General features: G+C 39.5%; 2 protein-coding genes across 2 annotated transcripts in view; one reads left to right on the forward strand and one right to left on the reverse strand.

The window, feature by feature from the left end:
• Window positions 1-6,819, forward strand: part of LOC127964610 (anion exchange protein 3-like) — a 63,066-nt gene extending 56,247 nt beyond the window's left edge. Inside the window, exon 22 of the mRNA XM_052564871.1 lies at window positions 1-6,819. Coding sequence (XP_052420831.1) covers window positions 1-78 — 78 coding nt within the window. The 3' untranslated portion in view covers window positions 79-6,819.
• Window positions 6,300-25,474, reverse strand: LOC127964608 (uncharacterized). The gene is made up of 6 exons (XM_052564869.1): window positions 24,637-25,474; window positions 24,382-24,552; window positions 19,145-19,380; window positions 17,918-17,980; window positions 17,553-17,721; window positions 6,300-7,660 (listed from the first exon to the last, which is right to left on the reverse strand). Exons 3-6 carry the CDS (start codon window positions 19,356-19,358, stop codon window positions 7,414-7,416), a joined length of 693 nt encoding a protein of 230 aa, XP_052420829.1. The 5' UTR covers window positions 19,359-19,380; window positions 24,382-24,552; window positions 24,637-25,474; the 3' UTR covers window positions 6,300-7,413.

Consider the following 25,474-nt stretch of genomic DNA (forward strand, 5'->3'; position numbering starts at 1 on the left):
TTGGATGCTGATGAGGATTCGCCCAATTTTGATGAAGATGGACGGGATGAGTACAATGAGATCCACATGCTTGTCTAGTCACATGGCTCACCTCTTCTTCACTGACCAATCGAATGCACGATGGGAAAGATGTACAGAATGGGAAGAGCTCTGATGCACTGCCCTCTTTCAGAATTATTTCACATGTACTTTGAAATTTTCTAAACCTCCGTTCTAAAAAGAATCACTGATCATGTTTTGGATACTATTTTCCTTTTACTCCAAAATGTGGCCTAAATGTTTGTCTGCTGCTGCCCAGTGACCTTTGAATATAAGATTAGATACAACCCATGCACCTTAGACCTCCCAAAGTGCAATGATTTTGAGACTAATCCATTAGGTTGGTTCTTACACCTCCTATTCACCCCATCCCAATGCACTGCACCCATGCGGTCCAGACCTACTGCCTGTAGATCTTAGTTGCCTTGTACTTTACTGTAGGCATTGACCACAGAGTTTGAATATTACAGTAGCACGACCTCTCAGTGTCCTTAGAGTGGTCGGTCCCTTTGCTGTGCTTGAAAACTGTAGTGCAGTCCCTTTAGATGTACTTTATGCAGTAGTGATACCACTTTGATTGATGTATGCAGTAGTTACAATGCATTTAGAGGTGCTATAAGTGATTTTTAAAAATATTTTTATTTTATGAAATAGCATGCAGAAAACGTCCCTGCTTCCGGACAGATGTCACTCTCAGACTGTCAGTCATTTTGAATTATTTGGCTTCTGGGGGTTAGCGAAATGGCTAACATTGCTTACAGCCCATTTAATAGAAAAAACAAAAACAAAAACATTATTTATCTTTAGCCTTCCAAACAGATTCACAATAAAAGTGTATTTGATTTGATTTGATTTAAGTTTTTGGTTTATCTCTCAGTACATGGTTTCATACCAAACTAATTTGCATTCAAAGTTTATTTTACTTAAATTATTATAATATTTTTAATCAATTAATTTATGTTTATTTTTAACATCTCGCTTTGTTTCGGTATATTTGTCTTGAAGATTCCCAAAAATATTTAATGTTTTTTTTTTTTTTTTTTTTTATTAATGTAAATTTAGCATTTATAATTTAAATAGGGTTTAATGGCTAAATATGTTGCTGTTATAAATATTAGTGCATTTGTGTGCACGTTTTCAACATGACCCTTTTCAAAGAACTAATTCCATTCCTTATGCTGTTATACTGCAGTGTATTCGGGAACAGTTCAACTGAAAAAGGTTAAAGCCATAGAATATTGAAAATAGAAAAAAAACAATGCTATTTCCAAAGGCTGTCAAACTGCCAGTGAGCGAGAGACTTTGGCTTTGATAAAACATGCTGCCAAATTGTTAGTCAGGTTCATGGACAGTAGCGACAAACTTTGGCTATTTTAAAAGTTAGCACATGACCTTTTTTAAATCTTCGCTAAGCCAACAAATCCAATTTTCCCTTGCATTTCAAAACCTTTAATGGTGATGTGTGTATTTTCTATATAAAAAAAAAAAAAAAAACCTTTATTCCAAACCTTCATAGGCAGCAACATTAAAAACATTGCTCTGTTTGTTTGAGCATCCTAATCAACCTGACACGATCAGCCAATGAGTTGAGTTTGGGGCGGGACTAGCAGTTTGACCGAGCAATAGGAGACGTGAAGGGACTTTCAGGTAACCTGTTTGCAATTCCATTTGGAGAAAAAAAGAATTTAAATACTTCACATTTAACATCTTCATCTCTATCCTTTGGCGAACAAAACAGCCTCATATGGACATGAAAACAAGACAAACTGTTCCATTACACTCATGCTTAAGAGTTCGGGCAATTGCCTTTAGAGAAAGCTGCCCTTTGGACTGTAAATATTGTGCCATCCATGAGTGTATTGGATTTTTTTATGCGTAATACAGACTCCTTGGCCTAGTCATGCTAGACTAGATCATTCCATCACAAACATATATTCCGCACGTGTTTCTTTTTGCTCCTTGTTTCCCCACTTTTTAGTGTGAAAACAAGAGGAAATTGTGCAATAAAGAAATATCTGTCATGCAGTGCTGTGCTACTCTGAATAATTGTTTAGTTTCTTGGAAAGCACAAGCCTAAGTGCTGCTCTCGAGCCTAAGAGCGGTAAGTGGAGATCTGTGGTTGTGAATGGCGGGTCTTTGAAGCACTTCATGTGAAGCCACACATCAGATGTGTTTTACCATGTAACCTTAGTTGAGTCATCAGATAGCTCTGTACGCACACCAAAAGGGTAGAACATTGGTTTTTAATTTTTTCCCCTCAGCATTTATCAATTGGGATGTAGCTGAGAGAAGAAAATTGGATAAGAACAAGCTGGCTGTAATGCTTTAGAATCAGATTCCCAGTCTTTGAAGCCTTTGGCAGCAACAGATCTTAGCTTCAGCAACAAATGTTAACTTCCCAAAGGCAAACGTTATTGCTTAGAAGTGGCTTTATTTGTATAGCTCAGGAGATTCGTTGGAGTTCTCAGTGAGGTTTCATTGAAAAATGGCATTTGGGTTTGGCTTATATCTGATGAAACAGATTTTTTAATTAGACAAAATGAAGGGTCATACTTAAATTTATTTACTGTTTAATTGGATTGTGAAAAGTGAGTTTTATATGGCAAAATGTTGACAGGTGATGAAGGGACAGGGCTATAAACGCGCTTCATGATGTCAGGAGAAAAAATAAATAAAAATCAGAGGCATAGTGAGTTCTTACCAATTTTATGTGTGAAAAAATTGCTTTGAATAATGAGCACCAAAGCCAGAATTTCTCATTGATGAAATAAGTAGGATTCATTTTAAATTTGGACTTGAAACGAACTGATGGAAAATGTGGAGCAATTTTGAAGCATTTCCTCTTCCATTTATTCTCATTTTGAATCATGCTTGAGAAAAGATAATATAGAGATCTTCAAGGGAGATTCTGTGTGATTTTATCTTCCCTGTTGGGTTGAAATGGAGCTCCTCTGGTACTTTTAGAGCTGTTATCTGCTTTGGGGTTATTTGTTTCTTATACTGTATATCTTGAAGATATTTGTTGCTTTATGGATGGTCTGAAGTTTATTGCACTACCATTGCTGTTCAAACTGCCATCACTCGATCTCTACAGGCTTGCTTTGAGTAAATACAATCCGAGCAACAGAAAGATACAGAGACTTCTTTTCAGGTTTTTGGATTTTGAGTTTGTCAATCTTCATCTTCCACTGTGAATTAGCACTAAATTCTAAGTTGCACAGATCTGTCTATTGCACTTTTTACATAACTGGTTTGATTCATGGATTGTAAACATACAAGCCCAACTTTGTAGCGGTGTTACATTTGAGAGCCCAAGCAGTGAAGTTCTGGATGCACCTTATTGTATTTGTTGGATTTTATACTATTGATTTTTTTTTCTGTCTTTGGAAGCCTTAAAACAATTTTGAGCTTGTCAGACTCTTTTGTACCTAGTTGATTGATTGCCATCTTGGATTTTTATTAAATTGTGCTGCTCCTCTTACAAAGTTCATCCAGTCATTTCTTAGATGATATTCAGATCAAGTTACAGTAGATAGTTTGGTGACAGTACAACCTACTGGTCAAAAGTATTTGCCTATAACATTTTAACAATTTGGCTTGAAGTTGAACCAATTGGCCTTGCGATTCCTTAAGTCAGCCTTTCTAACATTCTTAATTTTCTTGTAAAATTTTCAACACTTAGGAGTACCAAAACAAAACTTGTTACTATAAGCTCAAAAAATGAAAGAACAGAAACACTAAACTATGGTAAAAATCTTATGGCACTTATGGCATGTCTTGAAGCTACCAGGACAGTTTTGGGCTAAAACCTAGTGATCACCAAGTTCGTACAAGTTTATTCCAGTTTTCCCCATATTTGGCTCTGATAATTTTTAGAGCATGCTGGATAAAAGCCATTCAATGTAATGTTTGTGTGTGACTATCAGTTCTATTGTTAAGAAGCTGAAAATCTAGTCTAGTGATCAGAAGGTGGTTGTAGCCCAGTTCCTCAAATGTCAATCAAATTTCTCAGCGCTCCACCTCATAATTGATTCTTTTAGCGGTATTCTATATTTTTATTTTAACCAATTTTGTCTGCTTTTATTTATTAGCAACTAGGGGTGTAACGATACGTGTATTCGTACCGGACCGTTTCGTTACAGGGCTTTCGTTACGGTGCACGTGTGTACCGAATGACCGAATGCAATATTTTCTGAGCGGAACAAAGGTACATTTTCTTGTTTCCAAACGAACATACTAAGTGGCGGAAGTATCCGCGTTCAGCTCATATCCCCTCCCTGCAGCTGATTCTAAGGCCGGCGACACACTGGATGTGTGGCGCAAGCGTCTCAGCTGCGTGCCGTGTCCGTTTTTAATTCGGCTCCCATGTTAACAGTTTAGAGCTTGCAGACTGCCTACGTGAGACGCGCGTAAAATGCGTGCATGCTATTTTCAAATATTACACCTGTCAAACATAGTCTATTTTGCCATCAAAACTGTTGACGGTGTCGTTTATCAGTATGCTTTATATTTATGCTCAACATGAAGTATAGATATTGTTGTCGTGGAGATAAGAGCCTGGTCTGTCGGCGGTCTCCCTCTATGTCACCTACAGTAGCAGCAGCGCGCCAGCGACGCGTCAGGCATGGTTCTGGTGTGTAAAGACACAGAAAACGCGAAGCAACCGCCACGCAGCTCACACGCAGCAGAAACGCCACGCTCACGCCGACGACACAGCTGTGATTGGTAATGCTGCACTGTAATCATAGTTATTTATGTATATTTTTCATTATATTTTATTATATGATATTGGTTTGAGAGTATTTTATTTAGTGAAGAACTTTGCAGCAGTATTTTATTTCTTATTCTTTTTTTATTTTATATATATTTGTAAACTAATTGTTAAAAAAAGTTTCTAGTAATAAACAACCTGCAGTTTAATGTTTGCATTTCTTTCCCTTACTGTACCGAAAAAGAAACCGAACCGTGACTTTAAAACCGAGGTACGTACCGAACCGTGATTTTTGCGTACTGTTACACCCCTATTAGCAACCAATATGTCTGGAATAGAATTTCTCTGCAGGTTAGGAGAGGTTGTCTTTTTTTTTTTAAGTTGCTGCAGTTAAAAGCTTGTAGTGGTCTTGGAGTGGGCTGTCAGTCTGCCGCAACCTCAGATGCACTTAGCTGGGTGTTCGGTCATCTTGGGGCCCGAGCGTTTACTTTGGGGAAAGAAAAAGTGTTCAAAGCAGGCCATCTGTCGCAGCTGAATACCACAGCTAGGAATAATGGAATAGGTTCTATTTTGTGGGTTTCTGGAACCCGGGGCCATAATTAGGAGGGACGGCCGGGGGGCATTCGTAATGCGCCGCTAAAGGTGGAATTCTTGAACGAAACACCGAAAGATGGACGAAAGTGAAAGCATTTTCCAAGAATGTTTTCATTAATCGAGAACAAAAGTCAGAGGTTCGAAGATGATCAGATACCGTCATAGTTCCGTCCATAAACAATGCCGACCTGTGATCTGGCGGCATTATTCCCATGACCCACCGGCAGCGTGCTGGAAACCACGAGTGTTTGGGTTTCAGGAGGAGTTTGGTTGCAAAGCTAAAACTTAAGCACAATTTTTTTTAACACTGAATTCATTCATGAGCCACAGACTGACACAGTGAATGTACATGGAGTGACGTAGATTTCTTGTCCATTATTGTCTCTGCAACTATAGTGACAGTTTACATGTTTATAGACTGGTTATGCGCTTGAATAACCAACTGTCTGGTAGACTTTCACCTGGTGTGGAAGTCCCAAAGTTCTCCATAGTTGATGGACACAGTTGTGAGGAGCTCATAGTCATTTACCTCTCTTATTTTAGGGTTGTATGAGATGTTGAAAAAGAAAACACTTTGTGGGAACTTGCTTATGTGAGAGAATAAACAGTACTTCTAGACTGCTGTTTCCTGTGTGTGGTTTCTAGGATGAAGAAGAAGTAGTATGAATGGTGCAACAGCAAAATGAGCGTCTGAATGAGTCGGGTTTTGGTGGATGGTGCCACCCTGATCGTCCAGACCACCCACCCGATGCTGTGAAGGATGTGTTAGTGTTTAACTTCATGTCTGAACTTTCACTTGCTTTCATGTTGTGAATGAAACACCATTCTTCTTCCCATTGTGATGAAATGGATGACAATCAGAAATATTTGCAGTCAGATTATATTAATCTCATTCGCACCCAACATATTTTGCATTCAGCAGGGCACACAGATACACACAACACTAAAGACAGTGTTTTGGTTCTAACAAAGCATTTTACTCAGTTATAAACAGTGCATCAGTTCAGACTACTGAGACTCATTGTACAAAGGAAAATGCTTACCTCTGTCACATGCTATTACAAACAATACTAATTTACTTTGTATTTTAGATCCACGTAAATGACCCCTAGATAACAAAAAAAAAAAAAAAAAAAACACACTGGAAAAGATCCTTTATGTCATTTAGTCTTTTTGAGTTTGCATCATTTTAGACTGTGTCAGAAAGGCCTCTATAGATCTGAAAGTGTTGCCTGGTCATAAAGACATGTAGTTTGTCTGTCAGAAAATAAGACAAACATTTTGAGTTCATATGGTAAAAATGATGTGTTACTTTAGCATTAGCAATACTGAAAATACTATGATGTTATGTGGATATTTAATAGCAGTACCGATTGCTATTCTGTAAAAAGAAAAAACTGTTTTCAGAGCACTGTACAAATTTCTTTTTTGTTTTTTTTTTTGTCAAAATAAATATTTATTACGTGTTTAAAATGCCTTTGCATCGACTGTGTAAATTATTGTTTAGCGACTGCTATGAATAGGGCTGAGCAGTAGCAAAAAAAAAAAAAAAAAAAAAAAAAAAAGGTTCAAATATGTTATATAAATACTATATATTACACACTATTGCTCTTTTCTTTTATTTTCTTTGCCTACCATCCAGCTCATAATATATGCAAAGTTGCTTTAAAGTTTGGTTTCAGTAAGTTGTTTAGATTTTTGGGAGGATCCTAAAAATCTTTTTTTTTTTTTTTTTTTCACAAAAATATTAAGCAGCACAACAGTTTTAAACATTGGTCATAAGAAATGTTTCTTGAGCACAAAATAAACATCATATTAGGATGGATGTACACAAATTAATATATACAAAAAAAAAAAAATGCTGAATATGTGAACAATTACACATATTTTGTACCCTAAATGCAATATAAGTTGCTTGGAATAATTGTCTCCCAAATGCATAAATGTAATCTAACAATATGGACTTTAGGAAACTTATATATTGTGAGGCCTACAAATTTTTTTTATAAAATATGTACTTTTTATTCATGCACATTGTGCATTCTGAAATGCAAAACACTGTCCAATCATTAGTTGTTTGGCAGTCTATACTCCTGCAGTTTGAAGTACTGGCAGATGAATGGTATAAAGAATGGGATGATGACACAGGGCAAGATGAGCATCAGAAGGATGGGAATTCCTGGGTCTTGCATATATGAGCACATGGAGAAATAAACCTTATGGATGTCCAGCATTAGGTAGTGTCTGTAGGAAACGTCTTTACAGCATGTGGAGTTAGCCAGATCCTCCAGGCACAGAATCAGTTTGACGTAGTCTCTGAGAGACCAGAGAAAATAGCAGGTAAATTTCTTATTTTCAGGAAACAGAAAAGGAAAATTTGCTGGGAATTTTACTCACACTCACACTCAGGAAATTCAAGATGTAAATGAGTTTGTTTTTTCATCAGAAGATTTAAAGAAATTTAGCATCACATCACTTGCTCAACCTCATCCTCTGAATGTGTGCCATCAGAATGTGTCCAAACAGCTGATACAAATATCACAATACACTCAAATCTAGTCCATCGATTAACATGTGAAGTGAAAAGCTGCATGTTTGTAGTAAACAATTTCAGCTTCAAACCGTTTCTTCCAACTAAAATGCAACTCCTCTATAATATTGCTTTCTCCAGTGTAAACTTTGTTCAATCTGAATCGGGAGAGAAATATGGACATAGTATACAAGCAATGTTTACATGCACAGTTTAAAAGCAAATACAGTAAGCCATTTTAAACAAATATGTTGCTGGATTTTGATGACAACAGGGGATGGACTTTTCACTGGTGGAAGCATTATTATGCATTAGTATTTATTTATTAGTATAGTATTTTGGCTAGAAACAATGGTTTAAAGACACTGTATGAAGCATAAAAATACCATAATATGTTTGCGGATCAACTGAACAAAATTATAAATGCAGCACTTTTGTTTTTGCCCCCATTTTTCATGAGCTGAACTCAAAGATCTAAGACTTTTATCTTTGTACACAAAAGGCCTTTTTCTCTCAAATATTGTTCACAAATCTGTCTAAATCTGTGTTAGTATGCACTTCTCCTTTGCCAAGATGATCCATCCACCTCACAGGTGTGGCATATCAAGATGCTGATTAGACAGCATGATTATTGCAAAGATGTGCCTTAGGCTGGGCATACACTGTGCGATTTTCATCCGATTTTGAGCCGAATTCTGACTCCTGCGACTCTTTTTTGGGTCGGGCCGATTTTCAGCATTTTCTTGCGTCATTTGTCGTGCAGTGTTCGTGCAGTGTACAAGGGGAAACGAGAGGTGATTAACCTCTCCCGACCGACAATCGGTTGGTCGGATGGATTTCTGACATGTCAGAAATTTTGGTCGCCTCTCGTGAGGTATCGCACTATTGAAGCAGGGCAACGAACCGATTTTCCACGTTTCCCTTACTGCGTGTGTGCGAAACCATAAACTAAACCATGGTGACACGGTGTGTAGCATGGACTGAAGTGATGGAGGGAAAACTTGTGGAGTAATGGCAAAGAAAAATTTTAAAAAGAGGGAAGAAAATGCCTGCTTACCTCCAGTTCATGTTGCAAAATGGATAAACCATATTGGCCACGGCCTAGATATGCCTACGCATTTATTTATTTTTTGACGTTTCAGCACACAGAATTGCGCATATCACCAAAGCAGTGCGTTTATCCCGGGAAAGCATGTTTATTCAGAAACCGGCACAAACATCCGGGTTCTGAGGGATCCTACGTGTTGATTCGGTTGATTCCTCACGTATAGTGTGAGCAGTCAAATCGCAACTCGACGATCGGACCATACAGTGAGCGCATAAAAATCGTGTGTGGCCAGTGTGGAATGTTGGTCCACTCCTCTTCAATGACTGTGCAAAGTTGCTGGGTTTTGGCAGCAATTGGAACACGTATACGCCAATCCAGAGCCTCCCAAACATGTTCAATGGGTGACATATCTGTTGAGTATGCTGGCCATGCAAGAACTGGGATGTTTTCAGCTTCCAGGAATTATGAACAGATCCTTGCAACATGGGGCTGTGCATTATCATGCTGCAACATGAGGAGATGGTCATGGATGAATGGCACAACAATGGGCCTCAGGATCTTGTCACGGTATCTCTGTGCATTCAAAATGCCATCAATAAAATGCATCTGTGTTCGTTGTCCATAACATAAGCCTGCCCATACCATAACCCCAGCATTGACATCAGCAGACCGCTCCCCCACACGACGCCATACACACTCTCTGCCATCTGCCCTGTACAGTGAAAACCAGGATTGAAGTGAAGAAAACACCTCTCCAAAGCTCCAGATGCCATTGAATGAGAGCATTTGCCCACTCAAATCAGTTATGACGAACTGCAGTCAGATCGAGACCCTGATGAGGATGACGAGCATGAGGATGAGACAGTTTCTGACAGTTTGTGCAGAAATTCTTTTGTTTTGCAAACTGATTCCCCACCTGTGAGGTGGATGGTTTATCTCGTTAAAGGAGAAGTGCTCACTAACACAGATTTAGACAGACTTGTGAACAATATTTGAGAGAAATAGGCCTTTTATGTACATAGGAAAAGTCTTAGATCTTTGAGTTCAGCTCATGAAAAATGAGGGCCAAAACCAAAGTTTTGCTTTATAAGTTTGTTCAGTGTATTTAAAAAACATGCTAAGTTAACATACTTGTTTATCTGAAAAACAATGCTACAGTGAGTTTTTCTCCTTTGAAAATGTGCGTTCTAGACCGGAATGTTGGTCTTTGTTTTGGTTCGTGAAACCCGCTCACTGCCAGTTTACCGGTGTCAATCCTACATACAGCACCTTTAAATTTAAAACACAATGATGGATTTGTTTCCTACAAACACACAACTTTTCACTTCTCAAGATGTTCATGATGGACTGGAGTGGTGTGGATCACTTGTGGATTATTGTGATAACAGCTTTGTTTTATCAGCTGTTTGGACTCTTATTTTGATGGCACCCATTCACTGCAGAGGATCCAATGGTGAGCATGTGATGTAATGCTGAATTTTCCTAATTTGTTTCCATGAAGAAAAACTCACCTTGAAAAAAAAAAAAGAAAAAGAAAAAGCAAATGTTTATTTTTGGGTGTACAATTCCTTTAAAAAATGTTTTATTGTTTTTACTTTATTTGTTTCCATAAGAAATGGCCCAAGAACATTTATGTTTATTTGACATTTATTAATAGTTCCATGAAATGCATGGACTCTATGTTAAATTAACTTCAACAGTAACTGATATGGGAAATGTCACACACCTGGACTCATTTAATGTGTTTTTGCCCGTGACCCAGTTTCTGTCTTTCCGTGTTTGATTAGTTCCCAGGTGTGTCCATTATCTTCCTCATGTGTTCCATGTCCCTGTTAATTTCATGATTCCATCCACCTGTGTTTCCCCAATTATCTGTTGTTCATAAGCCGTGTCCCTTCAGTTCTGTTTTGTCGGGTCTTCTCACTTGTGCTCACTTGTGATCATTTGCTACTTACGTGTGTCTACCTCTGTGCTCCATGTTGGATATCCCCTGTGTTGGATATATTAAAAGCCTAATTCCGTTTATCCTCGACTCCGTATTCCTTCAGGCAGCGAAAACCGTGACAGAAGACCCGACCTCAAAAGAGAAAATAGAAAACTGCGTGTTCTTCCCTCCGTTTTGCTTTTGTTTTTTCACAGTCTTTTCTTTTCTTAGTGTCTATGGATCCCCTCTATCGTCCCGAATTCCTCATCCTCCTGCTGAAGCAGGAAGGACGTTCTCTCGAGGACCATACCAGACAGTTTTCCCTATTAGCTAATGCCACCAGCTACCCGGACGGTGCGCTCTGCACCTTCTACAACACCAGCCTGAACTCCAAATGCAGAGCGTTGTCGTCCGAAGATGGTCCTCGAGAGGATTTCGCCGCATACGTGGAGTGGACTCTGGCGAGAAATGGGTCACCTCTCACCGTCTGCCCCATAGAGGACCTCGCCAGCCCCACTCCCGACCCAGAGACCAGCCAGCCACCATCACGCCGCACGGAGCCAGAGCCCGCCGCAGCCGCAGAGCCCGAGCCATCCACTGACAGGGAGCCGGAACTCGAGAGCGCGACTGACCAGGTGTGTGAGCCGGCAACACCGTGCATCGTGGGAGTCCTCGTGGAGATCGAGGGCGTGGAGGAAAGCCCTGCCCACACTCCTGCGACTGAGGGTGAGCTGTATACAGTCTCTGAAGGTCATAAGGAGCAAGCTCTGGATCTGATGGACTGGTCTATGGAGGTAATCCCTAATTTTCCTGTTTCCCCGCTGGTTCCGTCCAGCCCTGATTCCCCTGTATACCCTCTCAGTCTCCCACTCCTACCTCCTCCAGTCATTTCCTCTGCTCCATTTCCGCTGGTTCCGCCCAGCCCTGAGTTTTCTGTTTCTCCGCTGGTTACGCCCAGCCCTGAGTTTTCTGTTTCTCCGCTGGTTACGCCCAGCCCTGAGTTTTCTGTTTCTCCGCTGGTTACGCCCAGCCCTGAGTTTTCTGTTTCTCCGCTGGTTACGCCCAGCCTTGAGTTTTCTGTTTCTCCGCTGGTTCCGCCCAGCCCTGAGTTTCCTGTATCTCCGCTGGCTCCGCCCAGCTCTGAATCTTCTGTTTCTCCGCTGGTTCCGCCCAGCCCTGAGTTTTCTGTTTCTCCGCTGGTTCCGCTCAGCTCTGAATCTTCTGTGTCTCCGCTGGTTCCGCCCAGCTCTGAATTTTCTGTGTCTCCGCTGGTTCCGCCCAGCTCTGAATCTTCTGTGTCTCCGCTGGTTCCGCCCAGCTCTGAATCTTCTGTGTCTCCGCTGGTTCCGCCCAGCTCTGAATTTTCTGTGTCTCCGCTGGTTCCGCCCAGCCATGATTTTTCTGTTTCACCGCTGGTTCCGCCCAGCCCTGAATCTTCTGTGTTTCCTGTATTCCCTCCCAGCCTCCCTCTCCCGCCTCCTCCCAAACCTGCTGGTCCCTCTACTCCTCTTTCGCTGGTTCCGTCCAGTCCTGATCCTCCTGTCCTTCCTCCCATCCTTCTCCTCTCTCCTCCTCCTAGACCAGCCAGTTCCTCGTCATCCCTGCTGGTGCCAGCCAGTCCCGCAGCTCACCCTCAGTCCGCGCCATCGGGGCGCGGTGGTTCGCCGCTGGACTGCCAGTCTCCAGCTCCGCCTTGGCGTGTTAAGGCCCTGTCTCCGCCTCCAGCCTCCGAGCCCTGGACTCCTCCTCGGTCCTTCGACCCAGCGGCTCCGCCTTGGCTCTTAGCTCCCTCGTCTCCACCGTGGCCTGTCATCCCACCTGCTCCACCGGGCTCCCTCGTCCCTCCGGCTCCACCTTGGTCAGTCGTCGACCATCCGCCGCCTCGGGACTCCACTGCTCTGGTTCCACCTCGTCACTCCATCCCTCCGGCTCTGTCAGGCTCCTCCTTCCCTCCAGTTCCACCTCCATCCTCGGTCACTCCGGCTCCACAGCGGTCTGCCAGGACCCCGCCTCTGCCTTGGTCGCCTGAGCCTTCAGCTCCACCTAGGCCCTCCGGATCCTCGACGTCACCCTGGCTCTGCGGCTGTGCTGCTCCATCTTGGGCTCCTCACCCACCGGTGCAGTCTCCGCCTGTCGGCCCCCTGGTGTCGTCGACCCTTCCTTCACCATGGCTCCTCCCGCCGTCGACCCCACCTTGGATCTCCGTCCTGGCTGGTCTCTGGTGGACCATCTGGCTCCTCCTGCTCCTGTCTCCTCCCTGGCTCCTTCCTCCGTCGTCTCCTCCCTGGCTCCTCCTTCTGTGGTCCCTGTCTGCTGGCCCCCTCCTAGAAAGTCCGTCCTCCACCGGAACCTCCTCCCAAGTTCCCACCTACGCCTCCCCCTGTTGTTTCTACGGTGCGAGGACGCACCTACCGGGAGGGGGGAGTACTGTCACACACCTGGACTCATTTAATGTGTTTTTGCCCGTGACCCAGTTTCTGTCTTTCCGTGTTTGATTAGTTCCCAGGTGTGTCCATTATCTTCCTCATGTGTTCCATGTCCCTGTTAATTTCATGATTCCATCCACCTGTGTTTCCCCAATTATCTGTTGTTCATAAGCCGTGTCCCTTCAGTTCTGTTTTGTCGGGTCTTCTCACTTGTGCTCACTTGTCATCATTTGCTACTTACGTGTGTCTACCTCTGTGCTCCATGTTGGATATCCCCTGTGTTGGATATATTAAAAGCCTAATTCCGTTTATCCTCGACTCTGTATTCCTTCAGGCAGCGAAAACCGTGACAGGAAATGTTTTCTCCTCCCTTTTTCAAACTGATAAGCCTCTTTATTATTAAAATGCATCTAGCCATATGACAGTGTATTGATAGGGCAATCTATACATCATTTAATACTTAGTTGCATTATCACTTACTTTTAGCATTGTTTCGTCTAGTTTTTTTCAATATACAATAGTGATCCATTTTTGGGCCATGATCCACCAGTTGAGAACCACTCATATAACCTACTCATTAGTAGAAAGTAGGGGCCAAACTATAAAAATGTTGTCCTGGGCCCCCTGAATTGATGGTCCTTGCACTACAGAAAAGTGAAGTTAAAGGTAGGATGTAATTTGTTGTCTCATTGGAATATGCAATTACTTGGACAAAATATTTTGGTTTAAGACGACCCACACGGATGAGTTGTCTTGACTGTAGAGTGTAGTCATGCTCTGGGTTTGTCGTGACTGTTCATGAAAATCTAAACATTGAAAAACAATGTTACGATTCAGATCTGAACTGGGGGAATAGTGTTCTTTTTGTCCTGTCTCCTGCTGTGACTCAATAAACCTGAACAAGAAATTATAGATAGATAGATAGATTGATAGATAGATAGATAGACTTTGAGTGTAAACTGAACAATTCAATGCACATTGGCTTGTATACATTATTGCATCCAGCTGCCGCTGATCACAGCATGAGTATGTAAGTAGTTAGCAGGTGCAGTGCATATTCAGCTTTTCATTTCGGAGCTGAGTGATCACATCGTTCTGCTCCTGACTACTCTACTGAGAGAAGAAGACTGAACGAGTTCAGCGCACTCTTTGAGAGCTCTTTGTGTTGGCAGTGCAGCGCTTTAGCAGTGGTGGTTTCCCCATGTCAAAAGGGTTCAACACATCTGGACTTCTGCACTACCCCCTGTTTGTGTTGCAGGCAGCCATCTCCCCTGTGCTCTTCAGCATGCTGAAATAGTTTTTTGCCTAAAAGAACATTCATGTTTAAAAGATGATGTCGTGTGGCAAACTCAACGTTATATCTTTGTAAAGACGATGTGGGTCTTGCTAAATATAACATATAACCTGAGCATTTTTGGATGTGGTCTTTACCTGGTGTTGGGTAATGGTTACAATCGCTGCCTCACATGCCTGGGAATTTAGCATGCTGAGGTGGTGTTTGTGGATTAGTCTCATTGTGGGAAGATGATCATCTCGGAGTTGCAGGCCAAGCTCCATTTCCTCAAAGGGGCAGAGCTCCATTGCCTCTGCCTCGATCTAGTTCTCATCATGGTGGCAGTCAGATGAGGGCTACTTCAGGCAGTAGCACGGGTGGTCTGAGGGCAAAAGTGATGTCAAACCCTCCAGTGAACTAACCTTCGGGGCACCATCGCTCCTTTTGCACTACGTGCTTGGCCATCTACAAGGAACTTATCAGCAGTATCCATTGGCGCTCCTCCCGACAACCGGATGTCGATCGCTGCATTGGAGGGTGAGCTGAAGCTTTCTGGAGAGAAGGACATGGCTGCGCTGCTGTCCTCCATGATTGTAGCAATGCCTGAATTGGATCTGGAAATAATGCCTATGCTTTCCCGGGCTGCCATGAAGGTACATCTTGAGTGGAGACCTCCACCGTGTCCTGAGCTCTCAAGGTTGGACAATTGGTTCTTCAGGGTGGTCAGCATTTATTGCCCATTCACTGCAGAAGATCCAATGGTGAGCAAGTGATGTAATGCTGAATTTTTCCAATTTGTTTCATGAAGAAAAACTCACCTTGAATGGCCTGAGGGTGAGTACATTAATCAAATGTTAATTTTTGGGTGAACAATTCCTTTAAAAATGTTGTTGTTGTTTTTTTTTTACTCTTTTTTTTGTTTGTATTTTCATGATCTTATTAATTGATACATTAAGTATCATATGCACCTTTTACAAAGGTGTGTTTGAACTAAGAAACTGATGTTTCCTTCAGGCTGAAGATCTCCTAAATATCAAATTGTACCATAGCTTCATGTCTTTATTTCTCTTCTCTTTACTGCTTAAGCTTTAACCCTTTTTCCTATGCTGACTATTTTCAGTGTTTATGTAGTTAATAAAGTCTTATTTATACCACACTTGTTCATTGTTTTTTCATAACTGGAGTCAATAACCATGCAGATTTTTGCTACATTCTCTGAGTAGTTCTGTACAGTAAGAAAGTTGTTTTCCTTAAACAGGAAAGTAACGTTCTTAGAATTGACAGACAGCTGACAATGAGATGTCAAGTAAATACTTACAGTGGATCTAAATATTTATAATTAATCATAACTAGTTATGATTGATTATTCATATTTCCCATTTGAGATGATTCGCTACAGGCAGACAGAAAGAGGATGCCATCTCCAAGCATAGGATAGCACACTGGATAGTGGATGCCATCACTCTGGCTTATCAGGCACAGGGTGTGCCCTACCCATTCAGGTTGAGAGCCCACACTACTAGAAGTATTTCATATGCCTGGGCACTGGTTCATGGTGCCTCGCTGGCAGATATTTGTACAGCTGCGGGCTGGGCGACCCCCAAACATGTTCGTTAGATTCTATAGCATTTGTTTGGAGCAAGTATTCTCCTGTGTTCTCACCTCAAACAGGTAGGAGCACTGAGAGCCCCCGGCTTTGGGTCAGCCTGCTATAATTGCTCCCCAGAGTCCATACAGTAGACCCTGTTGAGCTCCTCCATTCCCTCGGCAGCCAGACATAGCGGAACATCTGGCACCAGGCCTTCACATAATGGAACCATGAGAGGGCAGGGTTCCATATGTAGAGACCTAAGTGGATCTCATATGTGTAAAGTCCACGGTATAGCCTCAGAGCCCATGTTTCCCCAGCAAACAGTCTACAATTTTTAAGAGGATTACAATCACCTCTATCTTCCATATGTATGTAAACGGTTGATCATTTGAGTGTTCTGAAACCTTCTTCGGGAAGGGTAGGACTTCCGCAACATTCCTGCTCCAAACAGAATGGGTGAGTTTTCCCAGTGTTATCCAGTCTCACTGAGTGGGTAGTGCTATGATGATGGTAGCTTGCCTTCTTGTGGTGAGTCCTGGGCTATGCTAGAAAAAGAGGGGGCACGGGAGACTCCCATAGAACACTGGACGGGGCGACTGAAAGGGAACGTCTTGGTTATGTAGGTAACGTCCCATCACCACAGCTCCTGTACCAGCGCTGAGCAGCTGGGTCGCAGACTCGTCTCGTCAGTGAAAACTTGACACCTACTTTCTACTTATACTCACACTATGATCAGCAGCAGCTGGATGCAAAAATCGCATGCCAATTTGGATTGGCTCATTTAGTTTACACTCTAAGTAGATTGGTCTTTCTAAGCTAGAACCCAATTTGTTGGTCACCATCTGACATGACGTCTCTGTTCCCTCCTTCAGGATATATTTCTTGAATCTAAATCTAATCTAAATCTAAATATAAAAATAAATAAATAAATAATAATAAAAATTAAAAATTAGGACTAAAGAATTTAAATATGATATTACAATTACTATAAAATACAAAGATACATTACAATAAATTTACAATAAAATTATTTTTCTTTTATTTACTATTATAGTTTTATTAACATTTTGAATATGCTTTATATTTTTGGTTTTCATTTTAATTTGAAATGATCTTTTTATACATATTTGAATGTGCCTTTGTCATTTTTTTTATATTGCTATTATTTTATTTTATTATTTTTTTTATTGTTTTTACAGTTAGTAAGTGCTTCAACTTTTTTTCTGTTAGTTTTGTCTTTTTTTATCCAATTTATATGTTATTTTATTTCATCACTATATTACAATTAACACTAGGTTTCGATTTTTAGTTAATAGTCCCATTTGAAAGCTCTACGAGAAGTCAGAAAGGATGAACAACTCCGTTTCACACAGTATTTTAGTTTTGTGAAGCCAGTATAATGACCCAGTGTCTCACCTTCTAGTGCTTGGCCAGGGACATCTGAGTTGGTATTCAGTGTTTGCCATGGTTTGATTGAATGGCTCAACACAAAATTTATAAGCATTGGCATCAAAAGTGACTTTGTCACATAGCAGTGTCCTACACACTTCTGGCGGCAACCAGGGCTTCCCTGCTCCCACCAAGCCTGGGATGAAGTAACAGAAGATGCATTACAAATTGGGCATTAGCCATAAGCCATTAGCCATTGTGTATAATTTACACAACGGATGATTTCACATCTGAAAATGGCCATTTCCTCTGAATTAATGACATTAGTTTGCTACACACAGAAGACAGAGGTTGCATCTGTTGCATCTCTCATACAGTGAGGCTGTGATTACCTGCGAAAGCTAAACATGTGATGAAATGGGCAGAAATCACAGAGGCCCTGCTTCTCTCCATCCCTGCAGAGAAAAGCAGAGAATGTGTGTGTTTTGGTTAAATAGTCCAAACAATGCCTGCATTAATGCCTTTCAAACAGATTTGTGAAATGCGGCCTGAAGAATATTCTTTATCTTGATGAGAAATATAAGCCACGGTGGGCTGTGGAGGTGGAGGAGGTGGTCTCATAAAGCACAATATTTAAGTGGTCTCTTTGTTCAGCTGACATGGTTATGGCTGTGATCCATTTGCTCACTTTATCATGTTTCCAGAGCTCTTGTTTAGAGTTCCCCTCTGATGAGTCTCCCACATTTGGTGATTTATATCTTCTAAGTATGCTTGACTTTTACTGACATGGGCAAGATGCACATTTTCTCTTGGCTCTGATTTAATGGAACAATCTTTCCACCAGCATGTGTCTAAGCTGGGCTCAAACAGTGTCAAAATATTCCAAAAAGGCTCATTATTCCCACAAGCACTTGTAAGCTTTTGTACATTTTTTTTTTCTTATACACCCACCATCCTTCATTATGAAACATGTGTGAAAGACCTTTTATTTGCAAAAACAAGGGTTCAGATTACACTCTTTACATTACACTATTTATCAAATGGCTTTTGGAAAGTCAGTCTCGACCCAAAGAAAAATTCTCAGAGATATCTCCTTCATAACTCATGAGACACATAACAGGAGGAAATTGAGAACATGGAAAGTTAACAGAGCTCTCAGTTAAAATTTAATTAAAGTATCAATTTTGTCTCAAATGGTTCTCCTACACAAAAGTATTTATTTTTTGAGAGACTAATAATAAAAAACTCTAAAATTAGGCAAGTGCAATTCAAATCATTTGGTATCTGAATGAGAATTTGGCAACATTTGGCAAATGTGAGACATTTGACTTTTCTTAATAGAAACAGTAGAACATATGCTTTCTATGAAATCTCATTGCTAATGGTTGAGATGTTTTATACAGTACACCCATCTGTACATCATGGATAATAGTCAATTTTGAGTCCAGCGGTTTGTCATTCCCTCTTCACTAACAGCTAGACATTTATTATGACCTTTAGCACCACCCGATAGTGTTAATAATTATTTTTTTATTTTTTTTCAATAGAACCCCACTCTATGATCTAAATTATAATTGCGCTTACCTTGCCTTTGGAGCAGCCCCTTCAGATTACATTACCTGCTTGTGCTGGAAGACCAGTTGAAGTGTCTTGAGAGCCTGTGCTGTGAGAGAGACGCACACAGTCACAGAAACTCTTGATGGTAATTAGAGTGGGAATTTGCTTTCGCAATGACAGCCACTGAGCCGCTGGACGTCTGTTTCCTTTCCCAGGCTGCTGTGTGTCCTTCCCTTTCGTTCTCAAGCATGTGATCCATGTTCTAATGTGTCCCATGAGACGATGACAAACTCACTGCCTGATCAAAATAAACATTCAAAATAAGTGATTTTTATTTAAAGTCAATACGAAACAGCATGTTATAATACATATTGCAAAACTATTGCATTGAGATATATCATACATTATACATGTGTGTGTTTTGTGTGTGTGTATATATATATATATATATATATATATATATATATATATATATATATATATATATATATATATATATATAAAACATACAAAAAATAATAAACTCTGTAAATTCACCTTTTTAAAGTCAATATAAAATTTAATTTTTGGCATGACAAACTTTAATGAAGTATTGCATGTGTAAATAAAAATACAAAAAATACAACTATATATATAAATATATATATATATATATATATATATATATATATATATATATATATATATATATATATATATATATATATATATATATATATATATGTATATATATATATATATATATACATATATATATATATATATTGCATTTAAAAAACAGCATTTTTGGCATGACATGCTTAAGTAAAATTGTTTAAGCACTGTTTGGGGGTAATTGAATAAAATGCAATACAATAAAATAATAAAAAAAAATTATAAAATAAAAAAAAATTTATAAAATATTTTTGTATATTAAATAAATAAATAAATAAACTATATGTATGAACCACTTTAAAGTCAATGTCAAACAGAATTTTTGGCATGACATAAATTATGTGCCCCTCTAGTCACAATAGTCAAATAATAAATCATATGAATGACTAATGATCATGTAAAAAAATTATTACAAATGAAAAAATGTAAAATAAAAACACACATACAAAAAAAACAAAAACAAAAAAACAACACACGTCAATTTGCATGTGATCTAAGGGTCCTTCATAAGTATAATTATTGAAACACTGAATTTTCCATTTTTTTTATTAAACAACTTTTTTAAATAACTACTTATTTTATTAAATAAAAAACTATTTTTATTTATTTTATAAAATAAAATAATAACAAATTTAATAAATAAAATCAACATAATTTTTGTATTTGAAAAAAATGCAACTGTAAACTATAGATACACCACTTAAGTATGAAAGCATGACCATACATACAGGTTAAGCTATGCATATAATAATAATAATTATAATCATAATTATCATTATCCATCATCATCTAAAATAGTAATAAATAAATAAGAAAGCAAAGAAAATAATACCCTAAAGTACAGTTTATGATTCTGAATGATTTTTAATGGATACACCACTTTAAACTGTATTTAAAACCCATTTTACTTCCACTATGTGATGTTATCCCAAGTGAAACAGGATATTTACAGTATGGGACTTGATTTTATCTACTCAAATTAAGGTCCTGGGACAAAATTATTATAAAGCCTTTTTAATAACATGAGCCTGTTGTTCAAACTAAGACCAGGAAAGTAATTTGTAAAATATAGAAGGTGCTGTGTGTCATGCACAAGTACTCATATTTCAACCGGGAACATGCAAACGTCATGATGTAAGATCTTTGTGAATAATCGTGCAGATGTTTAACTCGGATTTATGAGTGCTGTCTGGTGCATGTTAGTCTTCATAATCCTAGAGATGAAGATAAAATGGTGCCAGGCACACACACACAAAAAAAGAAAGAGATCATAACAGCACATTTCCCATCCATTTCATAGCATATTAGCATTTCATAAATCAGTTCCTGTAGGGAGGACCTTTCCATGACCTCTAAAAGTAAAGTGGGGATCTGTTTGTGTGTACGCTTGTGGAGGAGAAACATATGAAAACATGAATTAGGTATGCAAGTGAAACTGCAGAGGAAAAAGGAAAGCTGAATCAGCCAGGCTAGTGCCTTGAACCTTTTCCATTAAATCATTTCCCCGAATTCTAACCATAAAACATGATGGCTGTCTGAAACCCAGCCAAAAATCATTAATAACTCCTGTGTTTTGTTTGAGTTTTAATGCCTCTCCAGAGATGAGGTTTAAGTTTGCACAACAGAACTATAGTGGAGTCTAGCACTCTGTCGCATTTAATAAACAAAATAAATTGCAAGTTTTCAAAGAGCCCCGAATTTAATCATTTGAAGAGCTGATTTTACATGCTAGGTTACAAAAACGTATCTTTCATTGTTCCATTAAGAACTACAGTGTTTGTTGGCTAAAAAAGACATTTCATATTCAATAGAATATTTTAATGAATACATTTGTCTTGCCCAACAACAAGAGTTTCACATCATTGTGCGTACCAAAAAATACAGGGGGTCCAAAGACAAGTTGGAAGTTTTTGGATTTGAATAATATTAAACAAAGAAGGTATGAAGTTATAAAAATTGTGTTTGTTATTGTTGTTAGATTTCCCATATGCTGCTATGCCAACATTGGAAACTATACAAGGCCTCCCATTGTGCAGAATAAATGTAAGTGCCATATATATGTCATGATACGACTTTACTTCATATTTGAAATGACATCATTTAGGCCACATCACTGTCAGATTTTTGACTTGTGGCAAGTCTGGTCAACTTCGCAGATTATTCTGATCACGAAATGCGACCAACTGTGGTTTGATTTGTTTTTACATGTCATTTAAGGATGGGCAGATCTGTAATGGATGATACTGTTATCACAGGCTAAGCAATCTCTGTATTTATTAACAAAGGAAACAAAATAAATGACAGCAAATGTGTACAGAATGAAGTGCTGCAGGGCTGATGCATTTTTGTAGGCCAGATAAGGTCTGTGGTTAACACAAGCACACAATATTTTCATGTTTTATACTACAACATCAATTATACCTCATCATGACTTTTTTAAAGGTGCCATATGCAAAAATTGAGGTAAAAATATCCATAACATGACCTACACGCATCAAAAGAATGAGAAGAAATAAGGGCGATGATGTCATAAAAAAATGGCAAGTTATAGTGCTGCAGAGATATCAACCTTAATTAGCATTAGCATTACTAGCCCCGGCCCGACAGGTGTCGTAATACCAGTTTCGGCCATGGGAGGCGGTATGCGGGCAACATAACCACCAGCCAACCTGCAATACACGAATAACACGCATGGCTTGTGGGCGTGTACTTGAACCTGATGTCAGTCGTGTGGAAAGTACAGCACACTACTTCATTTCAGTTCAGGGAAGAGAGCGTCACCAGCTACAGGGAAACAACCGCGCTTGGAAACACAAATCAAATCCGATAAGAAAAGGAGCCGAACCAGAGTAAACATCAGCACTGCTTTCAATCGCTGGAGAAAACTGATGGACCTGAAAGAAATGAGGTTCCACTCCGAACTTGCAACATTTCTTTTGGATTGGTAAGCTAACTTTAGATGCTGTTAGTATTTCGCTAGAAGTTTGTTTTATATGTTTGTGTATTTGTTTTCGGGAAGTTATAACATAGAAATGTATCGAAGGCTGTTCGATAAATGTGCTAATGTTAGCGATGGCTAATCGTAGCTGCGTTTGATAATTAGCTATCTATAACTTACCCGTTATTTTATTTCATAACTAACCTGCTCTGTCTAGTCTGTTGGTCTCCGTGTCCTCTTTGCTTCGTGGTTTTTCTGTGCATGAGAAAATTGATGTGTGGCGTGCGTGTGAAAAGAGTCAATTGTGTGTGTCTCACGGTGAATGCTTGAGAGTTGGCAGCTCTGGTTACGTTAGTTGGCGCTAGCTTTGATCAGCTGTCTGATGTTTACCAATGATGTTGACAGAATGCTGTCTGTCAAATTAATTTAATTAAAATAATGTGTATATACAACTCAAAATGTAATATGATCAAAACCAATAGGAACATATTGACTGGTAAAGGTGAAGGGGAGTAGCTTGAAGATGTCATGTTTCAATATCACTTGACATCACCCAACGTTCCTCTGGAGGCAAAATGTCCTCTTAGGCTTCGGCTATGGCTGTAGGGTTGTTGTGAAGGTAGGGGCGGAGCATAGAGACTATGCCGTTTCTCGTTTGTTACTCCAGAGTAGACCAATTCACTTTATTGAGCCATACTGCCACCATCTGGTATGGAATGTGGAGTATGACATGATTTTTTTGCCAAACATTACAGATGGCACCTTTAAAGCTTTCACTTGTCTTGAAGAATGGTTGCTAACAAATAGCTAAATGAGACTACAGGGGTTGTTGGGGGCACTAAGCGGCAAACAGGAAAACTAATTTACTCGCTAGGTGACTTTTTCAACCTTGTGTTGTTTATACTTGAGGTTTTTGCAACTTCTCTAATTCAAACTTTCAGGGAAATTATTTTAAAATAAAGACTGCAGAGTTGCCAGAAGCTTAATGGTTTTGGTAATAAAGTCATTTGACCATGGTATAATTCATTTATAGCCTATGTTTAGCTTTTTGCGATTGTATTAATGCTTCATAATTCATAAAAGCTGTTATCATAATGAAAAAAAAATGTCTAAGAATCATAAACCTTTATTAGTCACATGGTTTCTCTTCTGCAATAATCCAAATCTGATGGAAAAAATCTTTTTTGTTATGGCCTACAAAAACATGTTATCATTGCAACACTCAATATGTGATCGGAATATCTGTGCACCCCAAATTTTTTATGCAAAACTTTAAATCTAGTGATTATTTCACTTCACAAGCATCAGCCTGAAGCCTTTTTGTGTCCCTGTGGAAACAAACTTCCAAGAGTTGTGTTGCTGTCGAGGAATAATCTAACTGGAGCTCATAACTTTCTTCCAGTTTTCATTTGCGGAGCACATCAGGCGGTCAGAAATGTGAGCATGTCGTCTGAGACCGAGACATAACAGATTTCAGAGACAAACTGAGACCTCAACATGAAAGGCTCATAATGATTTAGGACATTTTTAGGGAGTGATGCATAACACTTTAAGCCATTTCCTTATTAGTTTGTTTAATTATCCCTCCTTGAAGTTAAATGTTTTCGAAGAAGTAATGATCTCACTGAAAGACTATATTCTGGTAGCTTAACAACTCAGTAAAAACATCGTAAACAATCGTCTTTGCTTAATCCAGAATTGACTCACTTGAGTTGTTGAGGCACTGGAACATATTCTGGATTCTCCAGGGTTGAAGAGTGACACCAGCTTTGTCATTCTGCCAAACTGCTGTTGTGATGTCCAACCAACTCCACTGTGGTGAAACCAGGTCCATTTCTGGTCCAGGTTGACCATGTTTACCCAACGTCCGGTGCTTTCCTTGGAGCACAGAACATAGTGGGGCCTTATTGTTTCTTTTCATTTTAAACAGCAAATAAAGCGGAACTAGAAAACATTGCTCACCGCTTTCTCATCAATCCAAGTTCTCGTCTTGGGTGTTAGCAAGTCCAGATGATCATTTTCTCTGTTCCTTTCAATTACAGTCCAACGTGAGCAATGGAAACATTCTCCAGCTCCACTGTTAAATTCGCTTCGATGAGACAACTGCTTGAAAGATGGGCACCTATAAATGCTGTGAAAATACCTTTCAGCTCCATTCTGGATTTTCACATGGTGTAAAATGATTTACCTAATGCACATCCATCTGGAGTTGCTAAGCAACATACACATGTTACAATCACAAGCCATTTGCAATGGGAAAAATTTCCAGGAGTGGTTATGTGAAAACATTTCCATTTTAGAGAGATGCAAGGTTAATCCCGTTAGCCTCTGAACAAACACACAGACTAGGTCTGTATTAGAACTGTATTGCAGGTTTCAACAATAAGGATTTTTAATTTTATCATTATTATTATTTATTTTTTGCTGGCTTAGTTGGTCCAGTATCCATGCCAACATTAACACTGGCCCTAAGGCAAAAATTTAAAATTCTGCTACCAAGAGTCAATTATTAGAGCAATTATTTTAACCAGGGATTATTTTAACCAGGGAGGTCCCGCTGAGATACAATATTCTACCACAGAGTCCTGGTCAAGATGGGCATTAGAAACAAATGGATAAATGAGGAGAAAGCATTAAAAATTTAAGGTTCAAGAACCCTTTAAGACAGTATTTATTATGACAAGTTCTTAAGAAGGCATATTAGCATTAAAATCAGAATATAACCATGGTTCCCTGAGTAGGGAACTAGACACTGCATCCTCTGTCCAGGGGTCGCTATGGTGAAAACCTTATCGTGACC

The sequence above is a fragment of the Carassius gibelio genome, chromosome B9, assembly GCF_023724105.1.
Source record: "Carassius gibelio isolate Cgi1373 ecotype wild population from Czech Republic chromosome B9, carGib1.2-hapl.c, whole genome shotgun sequence".
Taxonomy (NCBI): Eukaryota; Metazoa; Chordata; class Actinopteri; order Cypriniformes; family Cyprinidae; genus Carassius; species Carassius gibelio.